Source organism: Ursus arctos, unplaced genomic scaffold (assembly GCF_023065955.2).
Source record: "Ursus arctos isolate Adak ecotype North America unplaced genomic scaffold, UrsArc2.0 scaffold_10, whole genome shotgun sequence".
Taxonomy (NCBI): Eukaryota; Metazoa; Chordata; class Mammalia; order Carnivora; family Ursidae; genus Ursus; species Ursus arctos.
The window spans coordinates 73,801,960-73,826,714 of record NW_026622764.1 but is presented as its reverse complement, the minus strand read 5'-3'; the positions used below and the strand labels follow the sequence as shown (position 1 = coordinate 73,826,714).

The window sequence follows — 24,755 nt, the reverse complement described above, 5'->3', positions numbered from 1 at the left end:
ACATGTCACACTTCCCATCACGCATGTTTTTACATGTTCCTTCCAAGTGATCCCGAGCTCAGCTACTCTCTGTACCATTAAGGACTTCACAGTTGTGTCCATCACCCCCAGCAGGACGTTAATGTTGCTCTCACTTAATGGGGCATTTAAGGAGTCCACTTAATGTCGTCATGAGTACATTCCCCTGGCCTTTGACCTCTCAGGAGGTATAGGGCTTACTAAGTATTTTAAGGTGATGTCTGATAATCAAATCAAAGAACTGCTGGCCAACAGTGATGAGTGTTCCCCCGCATCCGGAAGATGTGCCCTACACAACCCTTCTTTACATTCGTGACTCATTGCTCTGAAAGCACTGTGGAAAATCGGCTTTTTCACCTATTGTCTTAGTCCATGCAGGCTGCTGTAACAAAATACCACACACTGCATGACCTGTCAACAACAGGTTGTCGTTGGTTCCGGAGGCTTGAGGTTCGAGATCATAGTATCACATTTGACACACGAAATTTGGGAGGACACAAATGTTCATACCATAGCATGTGTTCTGGCTCTTATTATTATTAGTTTTTTAAATTTCTAAACTACAAAGCAAAGGGATTTTGAGAACACACAGTGAGTGATAAGCTTGCCAATGAAGAGCCATCTGTGGTGGTATGGAACTGGCTTATTTCATAAATGATCTGCAGATTATTAGAGACACACTGTGCTACGTAGTTGTCCACACTGCTTTCATCGTCTCTTTGTGCGCATTTACGATCTTGCTCTCAATCTACATGCTTTTTCTCCGACTGTAACACATTGATAATGCAGGTCTCGCCTCTTCTGATGCATGTGTGTCTGTATCTTTGAGTGAGCGCATCACCTTCAGAAGACGCCATCGTCCTGGTGAAGAAGAGAGTTTACAGGCTTACAAGACATGCCATAACCAGGGCTGCCCTCCACTTGCTGGCTGCCCTGCAGATTGTGGAGAAGAGCTTACCTCTGTGCTTCATTCCTACTAAACTCTGTAACTTGGGATGCCTTTGCTGGAAAACAACTCTGGTTCAACTGTGACCTCCATAAGGTTGTGTCAGGCAACAGGTCCCTGACATGCTGTCCTGTCGGGGGTCATCGCTTTTCAAAGCAAGAGAAAGTAGGACACACAACCAGGCCTTCTTCTCTCCCTGCCTTTTTTTTTTTTCTAAAAATAGGAAGTCCTTCTGATTGCTAGGCATAAGCAATTACAAAAGACTGAATGTGAAAAGCATTACCTGAAGAGATAGAAACACAATTTGGTACTAAATTTAATGTATTTTTTTTTTTTTTAAAGATTTTATTTATTTATTTGACAGAGATAGAGACAGCCAGCGAGAGAGGGAACACAAGCAGGGGGAGTGGGAGAGGAAGAAGCAGGCTCATAGCAGAGGAGCCTGATGTGGGGCTCGATCCCGTAACGCCGGGATCACGCCCTGAGCTGAAGGCAGGCGCTTAACCGCTGTGCCACCCAGGCGCCCCAAATTTAATGTATTTTTATTAAATTTATAAATCTTAATAAATCAACCTTCAGACATTTCTTTGAGTTAAAAAGCTCAAAATGGAGCTCTTCAGAGCAGCTTGACCTCACAACACAGGCAGGAAGGTTTGACAGGGCTTGCTCCTTTCCAAGGGCAGGGGTTTTCTACCTGCTCCCAGCTCACCCAGGGGCCCTCCAAGCTCTTCGCTAACAGCTTTTTCTCCCACATGACTGCTAAGAAAAAACAAAAATAACTTTGCGCTTGATGCCGAGTCAACATAAAAATCCATAAAGATAATTTCCCCCAATATCCAGGACGTTCACTTTGAGACTTCCCACTTCCTGCTAAATATCTGCAGATTAGCTAGGACTTGTATTTCAGAATTAAAGAAAGACCTGGCTCAGCCACTGAGCACCACTCCCAGTGAGTAAAGCCTTTTCTGCAACTAGCCATGTAAAGGACGCTGGAGTAAAAATTAACAAGAACAATGGGTCAAAAGAGGTTTCTAAACATATTCTAATGCGAACATACAGCCATGCTTGGGACTTCTTTGCTAAGGCTGGTTTGGTCCTGGTTTCCTTGGTGTTTCTTTAATTTACTGTTTTCATACATTCAAAAACAAAACAAAACAAAAACATCTCCTCACTGGTCCTTTTGTGAATTCTTCTTAAAGCAGCGATAGGAACAAACAGAAATTTCCATAAATCTCACCACTGTTAATAATAACTATATCTGATGGATTTTTAAGAAGTTTCCAGAAGGATCAATTTCCAACCTTCCATTCCTTCTATGTTTCAAGCCCGCTTGCACAATATTTCCTGTACCTGCTCCTCCTTTTCATGTCCTCGAATGCTTATTGCTTTATGCCCAACCACACTGGAGGCTTTGACTGATGTTCTGATACATATCTGGCACCTGAGATTGGCCAAAGACAGCTAAGCTGAGTCAGAAATGCTCCGGGCCTTACTGAGACACATACCTAAGGAATGGGTCAAGTGAGACAGGGAATGAAGTGCGAACTTCAAGGATGAGGGCCCGGAGAGGAGCGACTAACCCTTTTGGTAGGGTTTCTATTCAGCAACTGGAAAGAATGGAATGCCACTAACCAAAACAGTGACTCAGGAGGAGTATTTGGGACAAAAGATGAGTTTGATTTTGAAGGCTGACTTTGATGCGTCTTCAAGATATACAGGTAATGCTGACAGCTTGAGAAACACCTGGGATTCTAAAAGCAGCATGCCACTTGACAACCCACGTGGCTTCTTGATGCTCGGTGTTTGCATCATGGAAGGGAACATGTATAGACTATTCTGCCTGCTACTGGGGGACCTTCCTACGTCAAATGCATTTTATATTCAAGCATATGTTTTCTGGGTCTTTTATATATTACTTTTTTATATTCTGGAATCCTTTGTTATTTCATATTACAAAAAAGCTGACTTGTGGTTTGCTTTGCTAAGGTGAATTAACCACACTAATACCACAGGAGCTCTCCTTTGAGTTACTTTTCCAATCCATACCTACCATCTATTACAAGACGTTGCTTAAGGCCTGTCCCTCTGGAAGGATCCCTAACTAGTACTCTTGTGAGAATGAAGACTCGCCATCCACATTTTTCACCATCCACATGACTCCATGTGCTCAAGAGTTGGCTTTTACAGGGTCTCTTCCAAGTGTCACTCTACTGCGGGATCATTTACCCATGCCAAAGAATCGCTGTGAGGATAAACTATGTAAGAACAGGAACACAGTGTCTGCAGAGGGCAATTCGCCACAGACCGAGGGACTCTATGCTGGCGCATCTGGATTTCAGAAAGGCACCTGACACAGCTCTTCATGATCTTCTGTGTGTGGATAAGATAGAGAAATGTACCTGGAGGACAGCTCACAACTGCTGGATGATCATACTCAAAAGATGAAGGTTAAGTAATCTATCAACTTAAGAATGGTCACCAATGGCCCACCACCGCTTGTGCCTAGTTCTTGTTTGCTCACACATTTTTTTGTCAAGTTCGAGGGGCGCCTGGGTGGCACAGTCGTTAAGTGTCTGCCTTCGGCTCAGGGCGTGATCCCGGCGTTCTGGGATCGAGCCCCACATCAGGTTTCTCCGCTATGAGCCTGCTTCTTCCTCTCCCACTCCCCCTGCTTGTGTTCCCTCTCTCGCTGGCGGTCTCTCTCTGTCAAATAAATAAATAAAATCTTTTAAAAAAAATAAAATAAAATCAAGTTTGAGTCATGACTTAGCTGAACACATTTACCTAATTAAGTGGCACATTTACCTAATTCCTCCCCTCCCCATCACCACACAGTTTAATATCAAGTTCTGTCAATGAATATTCCAGAATGTCTCTGTCTCTCCTCGCCATCCTATCCCAATCTGCCCTAATGCAAGTCCTCATCTTTCCGGGTCTGATGTTTTAACATTACATCATATTCTACTTCATCTTCTATCTGTCCAAGGGCTTTGGCCTCCTCAAGCAGAAGCACGGTGTATGACAGAAGGCTCTGTGGCCTGTGTGGGTCTTGTGACCATGCAACACTCCGTGTCAGTGTCTACATGCACACCCGAGTCTGCAGCAAATAAGCACGTTCCCCTGAAAACTTGTCTGAAGTGGGAAAGGCAGTGGCCGAGGAGCCAAAGAAGCTGCCTCTAGTTCTGCATCTGCCAGTGACCAGCTCTGCGACACTGGACAAGTCACCAAGCCTGCCTGCCTCACTAGTAACACAGTTACGCTATCTGCCCGTTGCCTCCTAGGGAGGAGCACTGCGTCAGGTAACTACATGACACGGTTCTTTGTAAACTGAAAAATGCCATGTATGTGTCGAGCACGACTGTTATTAATAGTTTATCTCAGTCACTTCTCCCAAATCAGACTAAACCGTGGGTATTAATACAATTTTTGACTATACAAATTGTTCCCTGTATGTTCCAGAGACATTTTCTGAATTTGCTTCCATCAGCCAAGCATTTCTTCAGAGTTGGAAGAATGCTTTAAATTTGGCTGTTGTGAATATTACAGTTTCTATAAATTTTAAGTTATTAAAATTAACACATTGTCTATCTTAAAAGGTTTGGGATAGAAGAAGAAAGGAAAAAAATAGAAGGCCAATATCCCAACACTAAAGAGAACCACGTTAACATTTTAGTCATTATCCTACAGTTCTTTTTAGTGTTTATGTATTCATAAGTACTTTAATTGGATTTTTGGAAGCTGGTGGTATATCATAACTACAGGAGAGAGTTTTTCCCAGAGGAACTGCTGTGCACTTATGGGCTTATTCCCATCATAAGGAAAAGCATTCAGAATAAAATAATTTGCTATTATGATTTATCCAGCTGTTATTGTGAAAAGAGGCAATGACCCCTCTGCATTCTTAGAAGCTCCGTAGAGATTTCCTTTCCTTTGATGCTTGGCCTAAACTACTTTTTCTTTTAGCCATTTTTAAAGAAAGGTACAAAGCTGGGATGTTTCCTGAGCCCTTGTATATCTGAGAATGCCATTTGGCATCTCGGCCTTTACCTCTCAAAACTACTTTTTTTTTCATTGTCCTGTGGCATTTAATGGAGACGCACAATTGCATAATTTTTGTTCCTTTATGTGTAAGCCTATTATTTCCAGCTGAATGCTTTTAGCAGTTCCTTCCCACTTTTGTGAAAAATGTCATCGATAGGTACTCCAGTAAAGGGGGTTGGGAGTCCTATAATCAAATGTTTGGGAAATACTGGTGTCTATATGCAATGCCAGAGATGTTCTCTAATTGTAGGATTGCTAACCTTCGATCCTCAGCATTTCCCAAATGTGCTTCACAACAAGACCCTTTTGAGCTCACAGAGCACTAAGTAACAGTTACTGGTAAGGGTTCTGCAAAGCCCAATCTGGGATACACTGGTTTATAATTGTAATTATATTTATAATTAAACTCTCAAAAGAAAAGGCAAATTGTGTCTAAGCAAGGGTCTCTTTTCACTGTTTTCTTTGTTTCAGTTTGGAATGCAGGATTCTCTTCTTTTTTCTTTCTAAAAATTGTTGTAAAATATACATTACGTACAATTTACCATTTTAACCATTTTTAAGTGTTCAATTCAGTGGCAGTAAGTACATTCATTTTATTGGGCAACCATCAGAGATTCCCTCTTAAACTGCACACTCGTTTTTTTCTTTCCATCTTGGAAGTTTCCTTAAATTTGCCAAATAGCATGTACTCGCCAGAGCACCTACCCTGTGCTAGATGCTGTTTTGAGCACCGGGAATACAGGAGGATATAAAAGTTTATGTTTGGTTTTTACCTTAGACCCAACTGTTCTGGCTTCATCTTCAGGCATTCTATCATCCGGAGGAGGTGGCTCTCCACCCTGCTTCCTGGCCCTCCGCTCTCTCCACATCCCTTTGACCTACATTCTGAGATGTTTCCCAAGTTTGGCCTCAACAACTTTGCTCTTTTTTTTTATTTTAATTTTTCATTATGTTATGTTAGTCACCATACAGTACATCCTTAGTTTTTGATGCAGTGTTCCATGATTCATTGTTTGCGTATAACACCTACTGCTCCATGCAGGCTCTTTTCTGCTTGGATAATGCTTTAAACCATTGGATAACGTTTCCGTTTCTCTGTATTTCTTCCTTCCTTAGTCCACCTATCTTCTTTTTTAGCTTGCCCTATCACCTTATTTCTGCTCACCCTTTCTTCTACGGCTTCATTAATACTGTTTTCTCAAATCTCATTAAGAATACCAGAGAGGTTTTCTATGATGTGCTTTCCTTCCTTTAACAAAGAATTTCCCAAGTTATGATCTTCCAGGCAATCTCTCCTTTTCCTTTCTTCTGAAGAATGCTTGCACGTAGGTTCCCCACAGATTTTTCTCCTCCCACACCTTCAGCTGAAAAGGGACTGGTAAAGACCCAGAGCTGTCTCACTGTCGGTGCACCTGTGACTGGTCAGAGCAACTTTTCAGACGTACTTATGACTGACTGGCAGGTCGATGTCAATTTCTTCAAGTCCATTCCTGGAACAGAGTTAGCATTTGTGTTGTGCAACTTTGTCAGTTAAGATCTTCCCTCACTCACTTTGGCTCAGAGGCTGTGAAGAAAGGGGGTGGAGTGCAGACACAGCTATATTCCCCCTGGGCACTAGTACTGGGGCTCTTCCTGCTGCCATCATCCCCCCAAGCCTTGTCCTCCCTTGGAGCTTTACTGCTAGGCTTGCCCCACTTCCTGCCCAAGTATTCTCTGAGAGATGCAGATTCCAAGTGTTCCCAGACTGAGAAATTCAAATGGGGAGCAGCTGGAAGAGGGATAAATGGAAGCCCCATGGCTGAGGTGAAAGTACCACCCAGGTAGTGGGCCAGCAGCTTGGCTCTCTGGCTGGTAACCCCCTTGGGTTTCTCAGTGCAAGCAGGAGGTGGGGACAGAATGAAAAGTCTCTCCACCTTGCATCCAGGGGGATCCAGCACGCCTGGGTCACTGACATTTGTTCATCTGGTCTCATCTGTTTCTGGGATTGTAGAAATTCCTCCAGATCCTGTGCATTGGCTGGACATGTGTCCTAGTTGTGGCGATTTCAAATCTGGCCTTTTGCACCATCTTTGGTCATTTAGTGAGAAGTCGAAGAGGCTGCTAGCAGATGTCATTTTAAGCTAAAGTCTATAAATAAATTCTTGACTTTGATGGTGGGAAAACCACACTGAAGAATTTCTTTTCTATTATTAACACACAGTGATACAATATGCAAGAATGAAAAGCAGATGGGTTCAGGATGAAGTCAGACATGGTATGAATCCCCCTTTCCTCATTTATGCTGGATCTTGGCACATCACTTGTTAATTGCACTTATCTTTGTACATTCATAATCAAGCCACAAAAGCACAATTTCAAGTCCTCTCTGTTCTGAGTCCATCTGTGTAGTCTAAGCACGCAGAGCAACTCAGTGCAGTCAGTATAAGTACTCTGGGAACCATACTTCCTCCAAGCGCATTTTCCAATGGTAATCATTCAAAAGAACTATATTGTGTAACTCTCCCGAACTGTTTCAAACTAAAATAAGTTTGCTTTTAATTGAGTCTCTAATTCAACCAATTAGAGATCGATGCAAGGGGAAAAGCTCAACAGGAGACTGGTTGGCTTAAGGAAGTGCCCATACCTTGAATTTAACAACACAAGGCTCTAGTTTTTATTAGCTCGCTGAGTGGATTTCCATATGTTCAAAAATCTGCCAAACAGGCTAAAAGCCAGCATAATTAAAACAAATTATTTATTCCAAGTTCCATCAGTTAAGGGTTTTCAGAAGTTATTACAGAAGTGAATACTGAAATCCAGAACGAGTGTTCACAGCTGCAGCATTTACAGCAACGTTCATATCTACACGACCTTGATTTAAAAGAGCCAAGGTACTTCCATCACTCAGAATCCATGAGGAAGGTTTCAAAGTCCGGATCCAAGTCGGAAACAAGGGCACTGACAAAGTCATCAACAGAAGGGCACTTCTGAAGCATACCTGCAAACAAAGAAAAGATCAGCCAGCCCATCCACCTGCAGACAATAAAGACGGACAAAGACACTCTACACGAGGGGAACGTTCTGGCCTTTTGAAATGGGAGCTTGTATGACCTGTCTATGTAAACACTATAAGAAGTCATGAGTGAAAAAAATTCTTGGGCAGTGGGTAGACCCTGAGGCTATTTATGATTTTAATGTATTTTTACTATCTAGTCAGCAGCTAACATAGAGATTTAGGACCAAATTCGTTTCCCAGGAGTTTTTATATGGCAGCTATTACTATATACTTAGAGTGATGTTAGAAGGGAAATTTTTAGTTATCTTTGGGCGCATTGGTTCTGAACTTAATACGTTTAGTTGTTTATCAAGTTTTATTATCAAGTTCCATACACTTTAAAATCAATCAAATGTTATTCTTTTGTGGAAATCTTGTATCAGAATCAAGTTATTGGCTTTCCTCCAGATTTTCCTATTTTGGAGAACTACTAGCTTTGCAACTTTCTAACTGGGTAATGAGGAAGTCAGTTAAAAATCTCTGGTACTCAGATTTCCTCATCTAACATTCAAGGTGGCTATCAAGATAAAACAAGAAAATGTAGTAGAAAACAATGAGGCATGTGTCTAGCACATATTCATAATTCAGTAAAAAGCTAAATCTATCTCTACTCTTCATTCCAAAGGAGCCAAAGACGAATATTCTGTTGCCTTGACCTATATTCTTGGCAGATGACACTAACTCAAGGGTTGGACAGTGCTCTGTACACTGGCATTTAACTTGGTGGTGGATCCCATAAAACTCATTCCAACACGGAGACATTAAAAGATTGCCAGAGTCCTCTATTACCATCTCAATCTTTAATGCAATTCAATACAATATACCTTGAGTATTTGCTGTGTGTAAAGGATCAGGCCAGGTCAGTCAAAGACAAACAGGCTAAGTCACAATATGACTAACTGTAAAAGCTAAAATTATGAAGCATGTTGAAGAAAATACCTTTGCGACTTTGAGGTATGCAAAGGTTTCTTAGTACAAGAAAGTAATAACCATAAAAGAAAAAAACTGCAATATTAGATTTCATCAAAATAAGAAAATTCTATTCTTTAAAAGAAACAATGAAGAAAATGAATAGGTAAATAACAGAATGAGAGAAAATACTCAACATAATATATATCTCATATTGGATTGGTATCCAAAATATATAAAGGATTCCCTCAACTTATCATAAAAAGAATTTTAAAAAATTTAAAATGGACAAAAAATTTGGGTAGACCTTTCATGAAAGAAGACAACCAAATAAACACAACTAACAGGCACTGAGAAGATACAACATCATTGTCATCTGGGAAAAGAAAACTGAAACCATGATGACACACCACAACACACCCACCAGAATGGCTAAAATTACAAAGACCAAATGTAGGCAAGGCTGTGGGCCACACATCAGTGGTGGAAGGGTGAAATGGTACAACCACTTTAGAAAAAGATCTAGTGGTTTCTTATAAAACTAAGCACATACCTACCCTATGACCCAGCAATTCCTCCTAGGTATTTACCTAAGGGAAGTGAAGGTATGTCAACAAAAAAGGACTTTATAACCCAAAACTGGAAACAACACAAGTTTCTCTGAACAGGATATGGATAAACATACATGGTATATTTGTTAAAAGAAATATCACTCAGCAACAAAAAGAACCACCCACTGATACGTGCAACAACATGGATGAATCTCAAAAAGTCTTACACAGGGGAGTACATCCTGTTTGATTTCATTTATAGGAAATCCAAAGTGGGCCCAACTAATCTGTGGTGAAAAAACATCAGAACAGTGGATGCTATTTGGGAGTGGAGATGACAATCGACTGAGAAGGGACACTAGCGAACTTTCTGGTGTGATGGTAATGTTGTATATGTGGATAGTGGTTGGTTATGAAGGTGCATACTTGCGTCAGAATTCATTAAGTGGCACAGTAAAGATTTATGCATTTCACCGTATATAAATTTTATCTAAAAAAGAAAAGTAAACAAATATGCATATAAAAATGTCTGGAGTAAAATGTACTGCTGTCTGACATGTGCTTTGTAAAATTACATATATTATATATATAATATGCATACACGATAGATTAATGGGCTGATGGAGGAATGGATGGCTGGATGTGTGACAAAGACAACAAAATGTTCACTGTAGAATCTAAACGGCAATTATATGAGTGTCTACTGTGCTATTCACTCAACTTTTCTGAATGCCTGAAAATGTTCAACATAAAACTTTTGGGAAAAAAAATCAACTGTGGGTGTAACAGCATACAAAGTGTAATTGGTGGGAGAAGAGAGGGTGGAAGATGAATTCTGATGAGAGATTCAGAAGGCTGTGTGGAGGGTTGGGATCTGAGTAGAAACTTGAAGGACGGAGAAGATTTGGGTTCAAATTAGGGCTCTCCAGGTGAAGAAGACCATGCAGAAAGGCACCAAGGTGGGAAAAGGCAGAATGTATACTGACCATGAAGTGGTCTGGTGGAGCTGGAGGAAGGCTGGAGGAGGCTCTGGGAGACATGTTTTGTGAAGACTCTAAGGTTTGGAACCAGAGTGACCAGGATCAGCTTGTAACTGAGCTAGAACGCTGGATGGAAACCAATAGCTTGTCACGTTTAGGTGCTGGGGGGTGTTCCAGGTGGGGGCCACCAGGCCTCAGTCAGCAGTGAGAACAGAGAGCTCAGGGGCGGGCCCCAGACGGGACACACGATCATGGTCATTCCCAGCGGTGAAAGCGAGCACGTGGGAAACTGCCCAAGGACTGGCTTGTGTGGTGGACATAAAAACAGCAGCTCCAAACACACACTCATAAGCCACTAACTAGACCTGGAGTAGTTAAGAACAATAAGAATATTGTAATATTTTCAACTGTGGACCAAAATATTTTCATCCTCATTCCAGTTCAAATTCTACTATCTCCATTCAGGAATGATCTGAGAAATAAGGAGCAGTTACTCCAAGATAATATCATTGTTCTGCCTTTATTTACAACACGGAAGTTCAAAACACAATTTTCTTTTTATAGTAAAATAATTTCTATGGGTGTAGGAAGGGCTTTCCTCTGATCCAGCTGTGTCACTGAGGATAGAAATGCTGAGTCTTTGATGATTGCTAGTGTAGCACATTTCCCACTGGCTCCTTTAGATGTAGGTTATTGCTGAAGTAGAAGCAAACTGATTAATAAATCAGGTTTCATGCAAAGTTTCTTAATGTAGGGAACAGCTGTAGGGAAAACATTTAAACATGGCATCAAATGTGTTAACCTATTACACCCTTTTCTTCCTTTTAGTACATGAAACATTCTATAATTAAATGACTGGTCATTTATAATTAAATGCCTGGAACTCTCAGAAGGTAAAAACCCATCTATTCAGAGCCAACCTATTCAGTTAAGCATGGCCTCTTGCCCCTTTGAAGTGGTTCATTTTAACTCGACAAACTTCCAATATAAATATGACCTTGCTCTGTCCTTCTCGGGACATGGACCTAACTATCACACGTCCTTCTCCAATTTCCTATCCTCAACCATGCCTGCATCTCAGAGAACAGCAATCGTGGCCACAGCAAAAGCTTTTAAAAACATACACACTCTTGGTATTTTTAAGTCAAATCTGGTCAGCAGTAAATGGTTTGGTAATTTTGTACATCATGTGACTGCTAAAGATGAAGGTCCCCAAAAGAGGAAATCAAGACCCAAAGGGATAAAGAATAGCTCCTGAGGCAAGATTTCTCTTGGCATATTGTCATGGTATCCTTGCTTTAATTAGATTTAAATGTTCTGCAAGTGTCAACATGAACTTCTACACAGAGAATTAAAAGAAAAACGCAGTGTTTTCAGGCAGTTCCCCAAGTCAGAAAAATTGAAATTAGCTTTTATATGTGTGTATGGTCAAAAAAATTCCAGGAACTCTTTGATTTTTTTAAGAAGCTGACAAAGATGTCCCCTTTGTCTTCAAGTCTTGATCTTAGAGGGTGATGATTAGACCCGCAGTTTCTTGGGAGCCCCTGGGAGCCAGCTTGGGGCTGTTAAGTCCAAAAGTGGGTGGAACTTACAAACATATTTCACTATGAAAGTCACCTAATTTGGGGGGGGGTGGGGAGACAGACTGATGTTGCCAAAAGGACTGATATTGCACAACTCCAAAAAGTGTTGACAGCAATGTAAGAAAGACAAAACTGCATTAGGACAGACATTGTACATATTAGTTCACAAAAAGGAAAAGAGGTAGTTGAGTTTCATCTACTTGTCCTAGAGGAAGAGAGAATATATAATGAGTAGTTGAAGAATGATGATTTAATTTATTTTTCTCCTCATTTTACCTGAGAGGCAAATGGGCTAATAAAAGTTGGTACAAGCCAGAACACTTTCGTCTCGACTGCTCTGCTCAGACTAGCATGTTTCATAACCTTGAAGTACGAGGGCAATTATGCCGGGCCTGACTATAATAAATTATGATATCAAAAGGATTCTAAGACCGACTCTTGAAGCAATAAGGGTTTCCAAGTCATACTATGTGCCTTCTTTCTAGTGCCTACTGGCACAGAGCTGGAAATAAAGATAAAGATACCAGGCAGGAGGACCTGACCCCCACCCCCAGGGCTGGTCTAGAAAGGGCTTATGGGAAAACGAACACCAAAGTGATAATGGCAGTTATCTGCTGAGCATTCACTGGGTGCCAGGCACTGTGCTAAAACACACCTGTGAGGAAACTATCTCAGAAGTAAGAAAACAGAGCAGAGAGAGGTCACACAACGCCTACTTTTTTTGTTGAACCCTAGAAGGCAGGTGCCAGAGCCCATGTTCCCAGACAACTGTGATATGTTATATTGCCTCAGGCCCTAGAATTTTGCAAAACAACACATTCTAAAAGGGTCCATATTTCAACATCAGCATCTCGATTATGACAAAACCTGCCTGTGTGGAGGTATTCTCTGAGGGGTGGGGGAGAGTCTGATAGCTTCCTGATGCCACCCATGGCTATATGGACCCAACTTATTTACTGTCCCCTTACTGCCTTGAAAACAGAGCCAAAATGTCCATTGCTTTGGGGGCAGGTGGGTTTTGGTGCTACCGAGGACATTTCACCCCCAGTCACAACTACTTAGCTGTGCATGGAGGTATAGCACAGAGAACGTGGGGAGCATGCTCTGCTGTAGAGCTGGGGACCAGGAAAATGGCCCTTCCTCTCCGGGCATGATGCTCGGCCACGCTTGGCTGCCGCTGTAGCTGTAAGCATGATACTGGCAGAAAAAAGTAGCCAGAAGCTCTGCACTTAAGGATGTTTTCTGGGTGGCCTCCAAGTATCTGTGGTAACCCCTTGCAAACAGAAGCCCTTCCATGTTTAAGGGGCCCCCAACTCTGCCTATTTTTATGCTTTTACCAAGAACGGATTCTGTCAGCTCCAGGATGAGTCGTATATGCGTACAAAGCTGCAAGTTCACGCCCTGTTAACCTGTGATATGTAATACACAATCTAACCAGGCCATCATTTAAATATCCACACATTCTTGGCAGGAACTCTTTAACCTCCTTAGTGCCCGTCTGGATGTGCAACTAATACAATTCTTTGAGAACACGACAGGGCACCTGGTTGGCAGTGTGATTATGCCTCTAAGACAAGACGGACTCTTACTCTGGTCCCTTCTACCAAGCACCTCAAGAATACAGGAAATGACTGGGGCCCTTAAAACATTAGAATAATTTGGAGTATTAGAAGAGAAGTAGAATAGTTACATCTCCTCTTTGGGTCCATTTCCTATATTGCTGAACACAAAGCAAGGGTGCCCAATCCAATGAAACTGTGGTTGAGTGTGACCAAACTTTAGTGAAAGCAAAGAAGGGCAACTGAAGTAACTAGAAAAAAAAAAATCTCTGTAAGGGTTTTTTCCTTCAACCACTCACTCACTCACTCACTCACTCAGGATCAGAGTGCCTAAAGCCAACTGAAGGCAGGCAAAAAAATCACTTAACTATTTATTAGAAAGACAGAGTATATATACTGTATATAAACATGACTAAGAATCTATTTTGTAGAAATATATGTTCTAGGAGTGTAGTTCTCCGACGAACATCATGGGTATCACCTGGGAACCTGCTAGAAATACAAATGTCGCGTCTGGACCCCCGGGCCTAACTCATCAGGAACTGGGAGTGGGCTCGGCAGTCACTGACCCTGATGAAGTGTGAGAACCACAGCCCAGATGGACATGTGGAAACTGATTAAAGTGGAAAATGAGATCGGGTTTCTCTCCACTGGCAACCATAACTTGAAAAGTACGGGGCAAGAAAGATGTCTTCATTTTCTATTTAACTAAACTAAAAAATATTTGTTTCTTAAGCGAAATGGGAAACAATCTTAGGAAACAAAAGTAGGATTTGTTTGGGACGCTGTTCAAAGTTATGATTACCAAGCCTCAAGAGAGAGGACACAGCTGGCTGGAAAAGCACCTAAAAGGATCAAGTGGATTTGGCATGAAAATACTCTGAAAATCTGGGGGCGGAGGAGGAGGCCAGAAGGGAAGCTGCCATAAGGCACAGAGCTGTGGGAGGAGTGTGACACCGTGACTGGCCTTGCCCGAGAGGTCTCCCAGATGGGGGGCATGCTTCAGGGGTTGGCAGCAGGGTTTTTATTTTAGAAAAGGGAGCAGAGTGTATTTTGCTCACTAGCAACTCCCTGAGCAACAGTACTTTGTGTTTATTGATTATTGACTCTCTTGTGAGGACAGCTCAGAACATATTTGAGAGTGTACAATTCTGACTGCTCTGAGCTTGACCTCTACATCAGACCTCAGTCACTAGGAACCCAGAGGGCCCAGCTGGGTCTCCTTCTCCAGGAAAAAGACCAGGAAGTCACTATAGGAGCCGCTGGTCAGCAAGCACATCATGAATTCTGTGAAAATGGAGTCATCCGAGGGTGATTCATAATGGAGAAGGTGCCAGATGTTGCTGAGGTCGACGTGGCAAGCTCCCTCCTTTAAGAGGTGCAGAAAGGACGCCCCACCTGACTGCTGAGCCCCACGCACCATGGCAGTGAAGAGAACCATAGCCATGCCCTACTCCATTTAAGACAGAGAGTCTGGGTGCCTGGGGGGCTCAGTCGGTTAAGCGTCTGCCTTTGGATCAGGTCATGATCTCAGGGTCCTGGGATCCAGCCCCACATCGGGCTCCCTGCTCAGTGGGGATTCTGCTTCTCCCTCTGCCTCTGCCCCTCCCCACTGCTCGTGCTCATGCACTCTCTCTCTCAAATAAATAAATCTTTTAAAAAATTTTTTAAAAATAAGATGGAAAGTCTGTTCAAACATTTACAAAAAATTAAATGTTCTGAGTGCCTGTGTGCCAAGCACTGTGTGTGAAAGACACTAGGCACACAGGTATGAGCGGGATATTATTTCTGTTCTTGACCAGTTCATTATTTGGGGAGAACATGGAAATACATAAAGTTAATGTAGAACAAAGGTGTATATAAGGTACAGAATTGGTGCAAAGGAGGGAGTGATTGAGTCAGGGGCCTATCGCGACACGAGCACCTGAAGACTCCGTCCGTTCCTTCTCCTGAGACGGGGAAGCTGCTCCTGCAGGCCCTGCTGGGACTTTTCACTTTGATTTTTGTAGCTACCTCCATATTGTTCCAAAACATTCTGCTTTGATAAGCCAGACTTGGTTCTATTTTTTTCAAGAAGATTCCCAGTTGATAAAAAGATCAGTTCACAAGTTATTAAAAGGGACGCCTGGGGACACTGATATTTTTGTTTGATTAAGGATCAACTTTCTAGACCCAGAGCTTGAACAGGTAATTTTTTTTTTTTCATTTAAATGACTCTGTCTTTCCTCAGACTCATAAAGTCTGAGTGATATACAGCAAGCTTTATGTCGGATTTCCTCTCTCAAAGTTCATTGGGGAAGAAGGGTATTCCTGGCCAAAGAGGAAACACAAGCATTCCTCTGCCTCACCGTCTTGGCCAGGTGTGGGAGGAGTGTGATGGGAGGTCTGCTAAGAAGCAGGGTGGTGGGGGGCGCCTGGGTGGCACAGCGGTTAAGCGTCTGCCTTAGGCTCAGGGCGTGATCCCGGCGTTATGGGATCGAGCCCCACATCAGGCTCTTCCGCTATGAGCCTGCTTCTTCCTCTCCCACTCCCCCTGCTTGTGTTCTCTCTCTCGCTGGCTGTCTCTGTCTTTGTCAAATAAATAAATAAAATCTTAAAAAAAAAAAAAAGCAGGGTGGGATTGTCTTAGTAGTTTTTGGGTCCTCCTGATGCTGGTTTTTTCCTTGCAGAACGAAGGGGAAAAAATGGCCCTTACATTTGTGAGTTTCAATGGTGCAATGAAAGTTCGTAGATTGGATGTGCGACCAAAGCTGTCCAGGAGAGCTGAGGCCTGGGTGTTACACATTTGGGTCGATGTAGGCCTGCTATCTATGGAACTGGCCAGACGTTCAGAGCCCAAGATGGCCAGGGACAAATAACTCAGCAGTTCTGTTAAAACCAAAGCTAAAAGCCAATCATAATCTTACATTCTAGACACTGGTGCTTGCTTTAAATTATATCAGTCAAGTTTATAGTTAAGGACCTACAGATCTCATTTATTTAAGGGTCAGACTGGTGGACCAAGAAAAGCTATAGGCTCCCAAAAAGAAATGTCCTGGGGACCCCTTACTGGAACCATCGCCTGCTCTACCAGAAGCAGCAGAGTCACTACCATGTGGTTTGATAAACAGCCTTGGGGGCAATGCGCAGGTTAGGATTTTAGGCTGAATAGAACATTTTCTGGTTTGGCACAGCATTTTATAACTTAAATTTCAGTGTAATTCTCCTTTTCTGATTACACAAAAGTTTTCCTTTGAAGTGTTACCAAGGGGGGATAGAAAGGAAAGATAAATTCTTCCTTTTCTAAACAAAACTTGAGGCACCTCTAAACAAGGTACTGTATCTTGATGGTTAGAGCAAGGGTTTGGTGAGGGATTACCTGAGATAACCAACTGCTTAAGAGACCAGTCACTTCACTTCCTATACCTCACGTCTGCTAAGAGTAATCTGAATGAAGGTAAAATGTTAGAGTGTAATATAATGTTCGAAGATCATAAAATTGGCATAGTGTTGTCTACTTTGCTAGATTGCTATAAGAATTAAAAAAGATAGGCCCCATAACCAACAGCAGGAACAACCAGATCCAAAGGTTTATGAAAACCTACTTCCTAGTTCAGCGAGTTGAAGGATGAGGTTGCTTATTTACTTATTTATTAATGTGCACAAGCTGAATTCCAAAACATTGGTCTATGATTAGGTATTTAGGATATGATCATCAATCTCACAATCACAAGCTAATTCCCCGGCTAATGAGTCATTGCTTGCTTTCCTTTTTTCTACTTTTTGCCATCTGCTTTTTAGGAGATAACTGTTTATCTGCTAAAAGAAGGAAACAAAAGATGCAACTAAAATTGATCGATTTTTCCTCCTTATTAGTAGCTGTGAGAAAAGGTTTATTAAGAAGATATCACTGGGATGATGGGAAAGTTCTGGAAGTGGACAGTGGTAATGGTTACACAGAATAGTGAATACACAACATTGTGAAGGCCACTGAAACATATATTTAAGAATGGCTAAAATGTAAATTTTATATCATATACACTTCACCAAATTTAAAAAACAATGAGGAAGAGGGCCCAAAGTACTAAGCTAGAGCCTTTGCTTTGCCCAGACGGTCAGCGGGCTCTGCCACCTCCAGCCTCCGTTAGCAAACATAACGATAAGGGGGATATGCCAACAGGCAGAGTCTCTCTCCAGATCTAGGAATGAGTGAAAAGGCATGTCTGTGTGTTCCCAACACCACTACCAGCTCTAAAAACCCATCATAAGAGTAAATGGCTATTCTTTTGTGCGCTGAAATAATTATATGTGCCAAATGCAGCTCAGCCTGATGAAGAATTACAGTACAAAGGCTGGCCTGGCAGTTTGAAAAGTCTAAAGTGAATTTTACGAGATCAGAACTCTCATTCCAGATTTGTCTCTCCCAAGCCTAGGGCAACTGTATTGCTCACCTTCCCTACTTTGAAGTTTTTCTCTGCTACAAGGCTGTGGTTACCCACACCTTTTTCTAAAGGTGGATTCCCACTATCTACAATCAGTTCCTGGGAAAACCAGAGTACCAGCCAGAAAGTGAAATTCCTTTCTTCCTTTGAACTGAAAAAACCTGACTGCCCCCTAGGCTGGGTTACTCTCTGTCTCTGGTCAAACAGGAGGTTCCGTCTATGGGGCGGCTGACTGGATCGACACAGAGCGTCTGAGCTTCCTACGGGATAGAAGCTGATCCAGCCAGTTGAGCCCCACATACGTGATCTGTTTACAAATTGGTTTATTTTAACTTCATCGTCAGATGTAATAATTCCATTTACAATTACACTTCTGGGTTACAAAACATTTTGCCTTTTGAAGCTCCATGTCTTCCTTAAACAAACACACCCACATATTAAACACGTACACACCCTCTTCAAAAATCAGTGCATTTACAAAAGGGAGGTCTGAGCCTTGAGAACGCAGGTGCTCCCTTCTCTTCCATTTCTTTCTTCCAAAAAGCTCTCAGCTATTTCAGAGGCCACGCTGAGTAAATATCCAAACAAGCCAAAGATTAGGGATTTTATTTACTTGGCTATTATTCCCGGTTGCCATTTACCTCTATTATTGAAACGATGTCATAATCCTGGAGCCACTAAATTCTAAGTCTGGTTCCATGACATGCTTTCCTCATTTGTTCCTATTACACCGTGCAAGAAAAGAAGGTTGCTGCCAGTGAGTGTGTTGTAAAGTACCCAACCTTGCTGGGCATGCACGCGTTCTCACTCAACAAATCTGATTTTCCTACAGAACCACTTTACTGCATGCAAGCCAGCTGATACCTTATCAGTGCTCGTTAGCATACGCCAACACCTGTCCCTGTGAGAGCTTGCTCCGGGAACCCAACAGTATCTTCCCTGAGCATCAGTGTATTCGTGATAAGCAACTCAGGTGCCAAACATTGTAAAAGAACAAGCGGGAAAAGACAGCGGAAGACGCGCACAACCATTTCTACAGCCAAAGCTTTCCAGTATAAGCTGAAAAGTAAGTTTAAGAGATAAGCAGTGCACCCTGAATGTGCGTCATGGTTCCACCAGTCGCTCTGGTGTGACCCTGGGCAGTAAACAACGTAAGGGCCACAGGACCATGCAGAGCCGTCAATGAGGTGACCCAGGGTGGCGAGCTGAGCACAGCACCTGGGACAGCAAACACACTGCACGGGTGTTTCTAGAAGTTTCTTACCACCCTCATGCTTCTTGTTGCTGCTGCTGCTGTTACTCTCGCCCCGCCACTCAACTCCAGAAAAGTAAAAGCAGTAGAAATTAGTCGTAACTGCTTAATATCCAACATAAAGTACTAGTTGTCTCAGGAAAATCAGTATGTGAGGCTACCGTGGTGTTTTGACAAAATTCCTATCCTAAGGTGATAAAAGCATGTGCGCGGAACGGAAGACACTGGGGAATGAGGGGCCAGAATTCCAATTATTTTGAGTGTGTGATTTAAGATTTCGAGAATTTTTTAAAGTGCTGTTTTCTTTAAACTGCTTGAAAGGAAAAAATAAGTGGAGTTTAGCTATCCTCCTGGCCCTATGGCTTAATCAAACTAAATACACCTTTAATTCTGTAAGAAGAAAGATTAAAAAACAACACGTGTGTTACTTGACATCCCCTACCCTGTGTGATGAGGTAGAAAAAGAACTTGATAATGCTTTGCAAATATTTGAGAGGTGAACACTCTGAGATTAAGAAGGGATTATTCTATTTTAAAAAATAAAACTTAAATGTCAAGATGAACTATTAAAAAAGAAAATTAGGTTTTGACTTGATCATTCCTTGATCTAGTTTCGTTATTAGTTATGTTACATAATAATCAAAAGGAAAAAGTTTCTCTTAGAGAGAGTTGAAAAGCCTCAAATAAACATTGGAAGATATCTCGTAAAACAATCTTTCCGGAAATGATCCAGTTAAACCAAGAGACATTTTCCTGTCTCTACTCTCTCTGGCAACATTTCAAACAAGAGCTGGTTAGCGAATGCCAATTTCAACTGTCCCACTAAAATCCGCTCTAAATCTCTGCCACTACTATTATTATTTTACCCTTTATTGGTATGCTCGCTAGATGGAAATGCACCAGTGTCCCTCAGCACCCAGTCCTGCCTAAGAAACTCAGGGCTTCTAATTTGCTCCGCACTTGAAGCTTGGTCCCTCGGGGTGTCAAGCTAAGAATCTAGATCAAGAGCTTTGGGGAAATGACATCTGCTTTTCTAACCTGTTTTTAGCCCACTGCCAAAAGCACATATTTGTAACCACATGTTAAGAACACCATCTATAATGACCATCTTTAAAGAAGATTTTATAACATTTCCATTAAGCAATCAAAAAGAGCGGAAAGAACATCATCTGCATTCCTTTAGAACGTAGTTACAGTTGATCTAATCTAAAAGTGGAATTGCTGGTGTCCTTCCTGGAATGAGTTTACTACAAGTTATTTACTTGGGAACAAAATGGCTCTCACATCTCAAATAAAGCCAAACGCCAGAGACACTGTCTCAGATGACTACACAACTGGCAGAGGGCGCCATCACATCTACACGGCAAGTAGCAAATGACAGCTTCCTGGGATTCAGAGAAGATTACCAAAGCGAGCACCACTCAGCAAAAGTAAACAGCAACAAAAAAAGTGTATCAAGAGTCTGGAGCTCCAAGAGGGCAGGGGAGGAGTGCCGTGAGCTCACAGATGCAGTGAGCACCCCAAGGGCTTTGAAGATACGACGGCCTGGGTCAAATCCTGATGAGGCCATTTAAAAGCTTGGCACACTGCTCGAGTTACTCAGTTTCTCTAGGCTTTACTTCCCCACGTGTGAAGTGGGGATAACGCACACTGCAGATTAATGTTAGGTGCCTTACAGATACCGTCTGCGTCCGCATCTGACACACTTTTTTTTTTTTTTAAGATTTTATTTATTTACTTGACAGAGAGAGAGCACCAGCAGGGGGAGGGGCAGAGGGAGAGGGAGAAACAGGTTCCCGCTGAGCAGGGAGCCCAATGCAGGGCTCGATCCCAGGACCCTAGGATCATGATCTGAGCTGAAGGCAGACCCAGGGGCCCCTGCCTCTAACACACTTTCATTGTGACTTCCAGTATGTCTCCTTCCTGCACACGGACTATCTGAAATATTTGGGCAGGAACTTGTGACACCCAGGGTTTAATAAGAGGTGCTCTACTCTGAGCACCAGTGAACACACAGTGCCATGGCCTTTTGTCTAAAGGGGTTCTCTACCCACCCCTTCTAGCCAATGGTTTGATAATCAATACCCCCAAGCAAGGCATTGTACTGAAATGAAAAGTGCCCTATGTGTGTATGTGTATACATATATACGTGTGTATATATACATATATATATATGATATGGCACATTTTATATATAATGTAGTATACATGGACAGGTTAAAAGTGAAAATTCTGAAAAAAAAGTTAAAATTCTGTTTAAATGTTACTTCTTCACGGGCTTTTCATCCTCTTTGCTAGCAAAAATTATTTTGTTGAATTCAGTCAGTGGAACACTGACAATGAAATAGGAAAAAAAAAATCCAAGGATAGTGAATGCTTCTGGGTTAAGTTTTACAGAAGAAAAGATTGGTCATTTCCTGGCAAAGGCCGACTTCCTTTTACTGGTGTAAAGAAATCAATTCGTCATGTGGTTTCTACTACCCTACACTGTAAAACTTATACGAATGCTCGCAGTCTCCAGTACAGTAGCATGCAGTTATCTGCTTGATGTGTTTGATCACAGGAGTTAGTTATTCCCGGCGCTCCAAAGGTTACTTATCTAGAAGTAAAAAACTGCCGCTCTTTCCATAAAGGCATTCCACTTATACCACCCACATCTTTTCTCTTCTGTGTATCTGTATCATTGAAATACTGACCTTGTATTTTTATAAGTAAAGAGCATCTGAGTGGCTCTTCCAAGGGTGGGTGCCTCTGATCGTTACAGAATGCTACCTGCCTCTGGGGTTAGAGCGGGTATATTTTGGTTAGAGCATCTGGGGAAATCAGGCTGCAGATTCCCAGATGTGGTGCCCATTAACATAACATGTATGTAGAGCTTTCCCGAGGGTCAGCATCCTGTTACATTGACTCATGTCTATACCATCAGCACACCCCCTTCCAGGCCGCTTGTCCAGTCAGTGCCCGATACAAAGGTGGCTCGCTGAGGGCAGGAGTGGCTGAAACCCAGGAACCCTGCAGGCCCCCAGCCTGTGTTTTGGTGCAGGCTGCTTAGCCCGACTGGGCACCTTTCCGCAATTCCACCTCCCACGGGGGCTCCTTTTTGTAAAGCTGACAGGACGCTATACCTCTCACATAAATGTAGGATCTCTACATTATTCCTGTTCATTTCTGTGTCCCTGAAGTGCCTGGTCAGCAGTGTTAAATAAACATTCACTAAGCTTAAATGAATTAACATCATCGACAACCAACAGTACTTTTTTTTATTCTATCACATTATCTACTGGTCACTAACCTAAGGATATTAAAGTGAACGTTTTAATAAAGACAGAATTCGGGACAGCTCCTTCAGTCTTAGGCAATGGTGGTGTGGCTAACAGCCAATGGTCAAGGAAGCCAACACACACAAGGTGGCCGGCAGGAGGAAGAGACGTCAGAGGGAGGTGGTGGTGAAGGCCAAGGCCTCAGGGACCACTTGGCCCCAGGGAGAGTTTTACTTAGAGTTGGTCCTACTGTAATGAAGCCCCAAGAGTTGACTCACCTTCTTTCACAAAGCCTGCTACTTATTGCCATCAATCAAGCTGCAGAACTTATCTCTGACCTCCCACAGTAGGGAAAGCATTTTGCACTTTAAAGCCAAGTTCTTAAATAACTATTCATTCACCACACTGCCTTGGTCTTGCATTATAGGAATGTTAAACACAAGGAATGATCTATTTTATTCTACCTCGTACAACACTGGTTACGTACAGCGTAATAAATAAAGGTGCCGTTCAGGGGAAAGGCTCCACCAAGAACACAAAATACACTGGGTAGCAAAATGGACGGTGTCCACATGGGAACCATAGCTCTCTTCTACCTGCTGATGAAACCTCTTGGACCAGAAAAGGTTTGAGGCCAGTGAAGCTGGGGTCCTGGTGTGGGTGCAGTGGGGAGGGGGAAGCCAGAACGAGCGGCAGGAGGACCAAGACAAACTTGATATCCAGACAGCTGGGCAGACACGATGCCATGAAATCAGAGAAGAGGGGAGACACTGAGCAAGCAGGTGACAAAACAGAACATGTTCACTGTATATATTTTTCTTTTACATTAGAAGAGAGTTTTGCAAAAATATTTGGGCCCACAAAACCCTTAGAAGTATTTATGTGATATAAAACTTCTCAAACAAGGTGAATAAAAACCTGTCCATCTTCTAATAATCACCTGTTTTTTACGGCACAAGAAATATTTCACCTGTTAAGTGTATTTTTATATTTATGGATTTGCTCATTTAAAATTGTTTTACTGCCTACTGCAGGCGCTGAGGATATGGCAGTGTGCAGAACAGGCCCCCTCCTCTCACGGAGCTTACAGTTCATTGGACAGCATAGACCACAAACCAATAAATGAAATAATACAGGTTACATTATGTCGGGAAGTAAATATGTGCTAGGAGAAAAACAAACCAAAACAGAGTAAGGAGGTAGAGGGTGAGAGGGGAGGCCTGACAACAAGACGGAAATAAAGATTATCTATATTTCTAAACATTTGAGCAACCCATTCAAAGTCATCCGATTTATTTCGAACAGCATAGTTCTGCTTGGCATGCTGGTCGTTTTAAATCATCTTCTCTTTTAATATTTAGTATATCCGAGGGGCTGCCTTACAAGTCGCAAATGTAAAATACACTCCGGGGTGGGCACTCATGCCACAGCGCACAGCTTCTGAGCACATCCTGGCGTTCATTTACACGGAGCCCCTACACGCCCAGCGGGCACAGATGTCGGCTAAATCCAGAACCTGTCCTCTGTTCATCTCTCCCTTGAATATCCCACTTAATTAAAAAAAAGAAAAGAAAAGAGGCGTATTTAAAAAACAAACAGGAATAACCACCCAAAGCCTGCGTGCATTTATTATGCTCAGACGGTGTTAGGCCTAGCAGCTCTGTGCCGTATGTGGCAATGCTGAGGGATTAACCAGATGACACGATCAAACGTTAACTGCAAGTTTTTTAAAACTGAAACTACAACCCATTTTTAGCGCCATAAACCAATGGAAATTGCCTTTTCTCCTGAAGTCACTGCGTATGCTTTTTGACAATTGGGAAAATCAATCAAGCTAGTGTTGAACAATGACTGTTTATGTAGCTTTCTTACTTTTAAACATCAGCTGTACTTCTGCTGACGGACAGGACTTCCAGCTCCTTGGCTGCTGTCATGTTTGTACTGTACAAATAACACCAACAGTAAAGCCCCATGCTAAGCACGTTTGGTCTATTAGGTTAGTAATAAGGTTATTTTTAAAAAATGAAGTATCAATGCTCATTACCTAAAGACACTACGTCAACAAGACATCAGTCTTTTCAAGCAGATAAGATATTTTCAGTCCATGTTAATACTTGTGTCATCCTGTCAATGAGAGCTGTCTCAGAGTGGGATGCATTTGCCTTGTGACAAAGTGGGTTTCCCATCATTGTGACTGTCTG

At 42.2% G+C, this 24,755-nt stretch overlaps 1 protein-coding gene across 4 annotated transcripts in view; it reads right to left on the bottom strand.

The window, feature by feature from the left end:
* Positions 1-7,722: 7,722 nt before the first annotated feature.
* MIPEP (mitochondrial intermediate peptidase) overlaps positions 7,723-24,755 on the bottom strand; it is a 203,196-nt gene continuing 186,163 nt past the window's right edge. For 2 of the 4 annotated variants that reach the window (XM_026493001.4, XM_026493004.4), the window contains exon 19: positions 7,723-7,982. In XM_026493001.4, coding sequence (XP_026348786.2) covers positions 7,779-7,982 — 204 coding nt within the window. In that variant the 3' untranslated portion in view covers positions 7,723-7,778. Of the gene's footprint in view, positions 7,983-10,367; positions 11,176-24,755 lie in introns of those variants that run through there. The other 2 variants (XM_048215623.2, XM_048215624.1) reach the window with 1 other exon arrangement.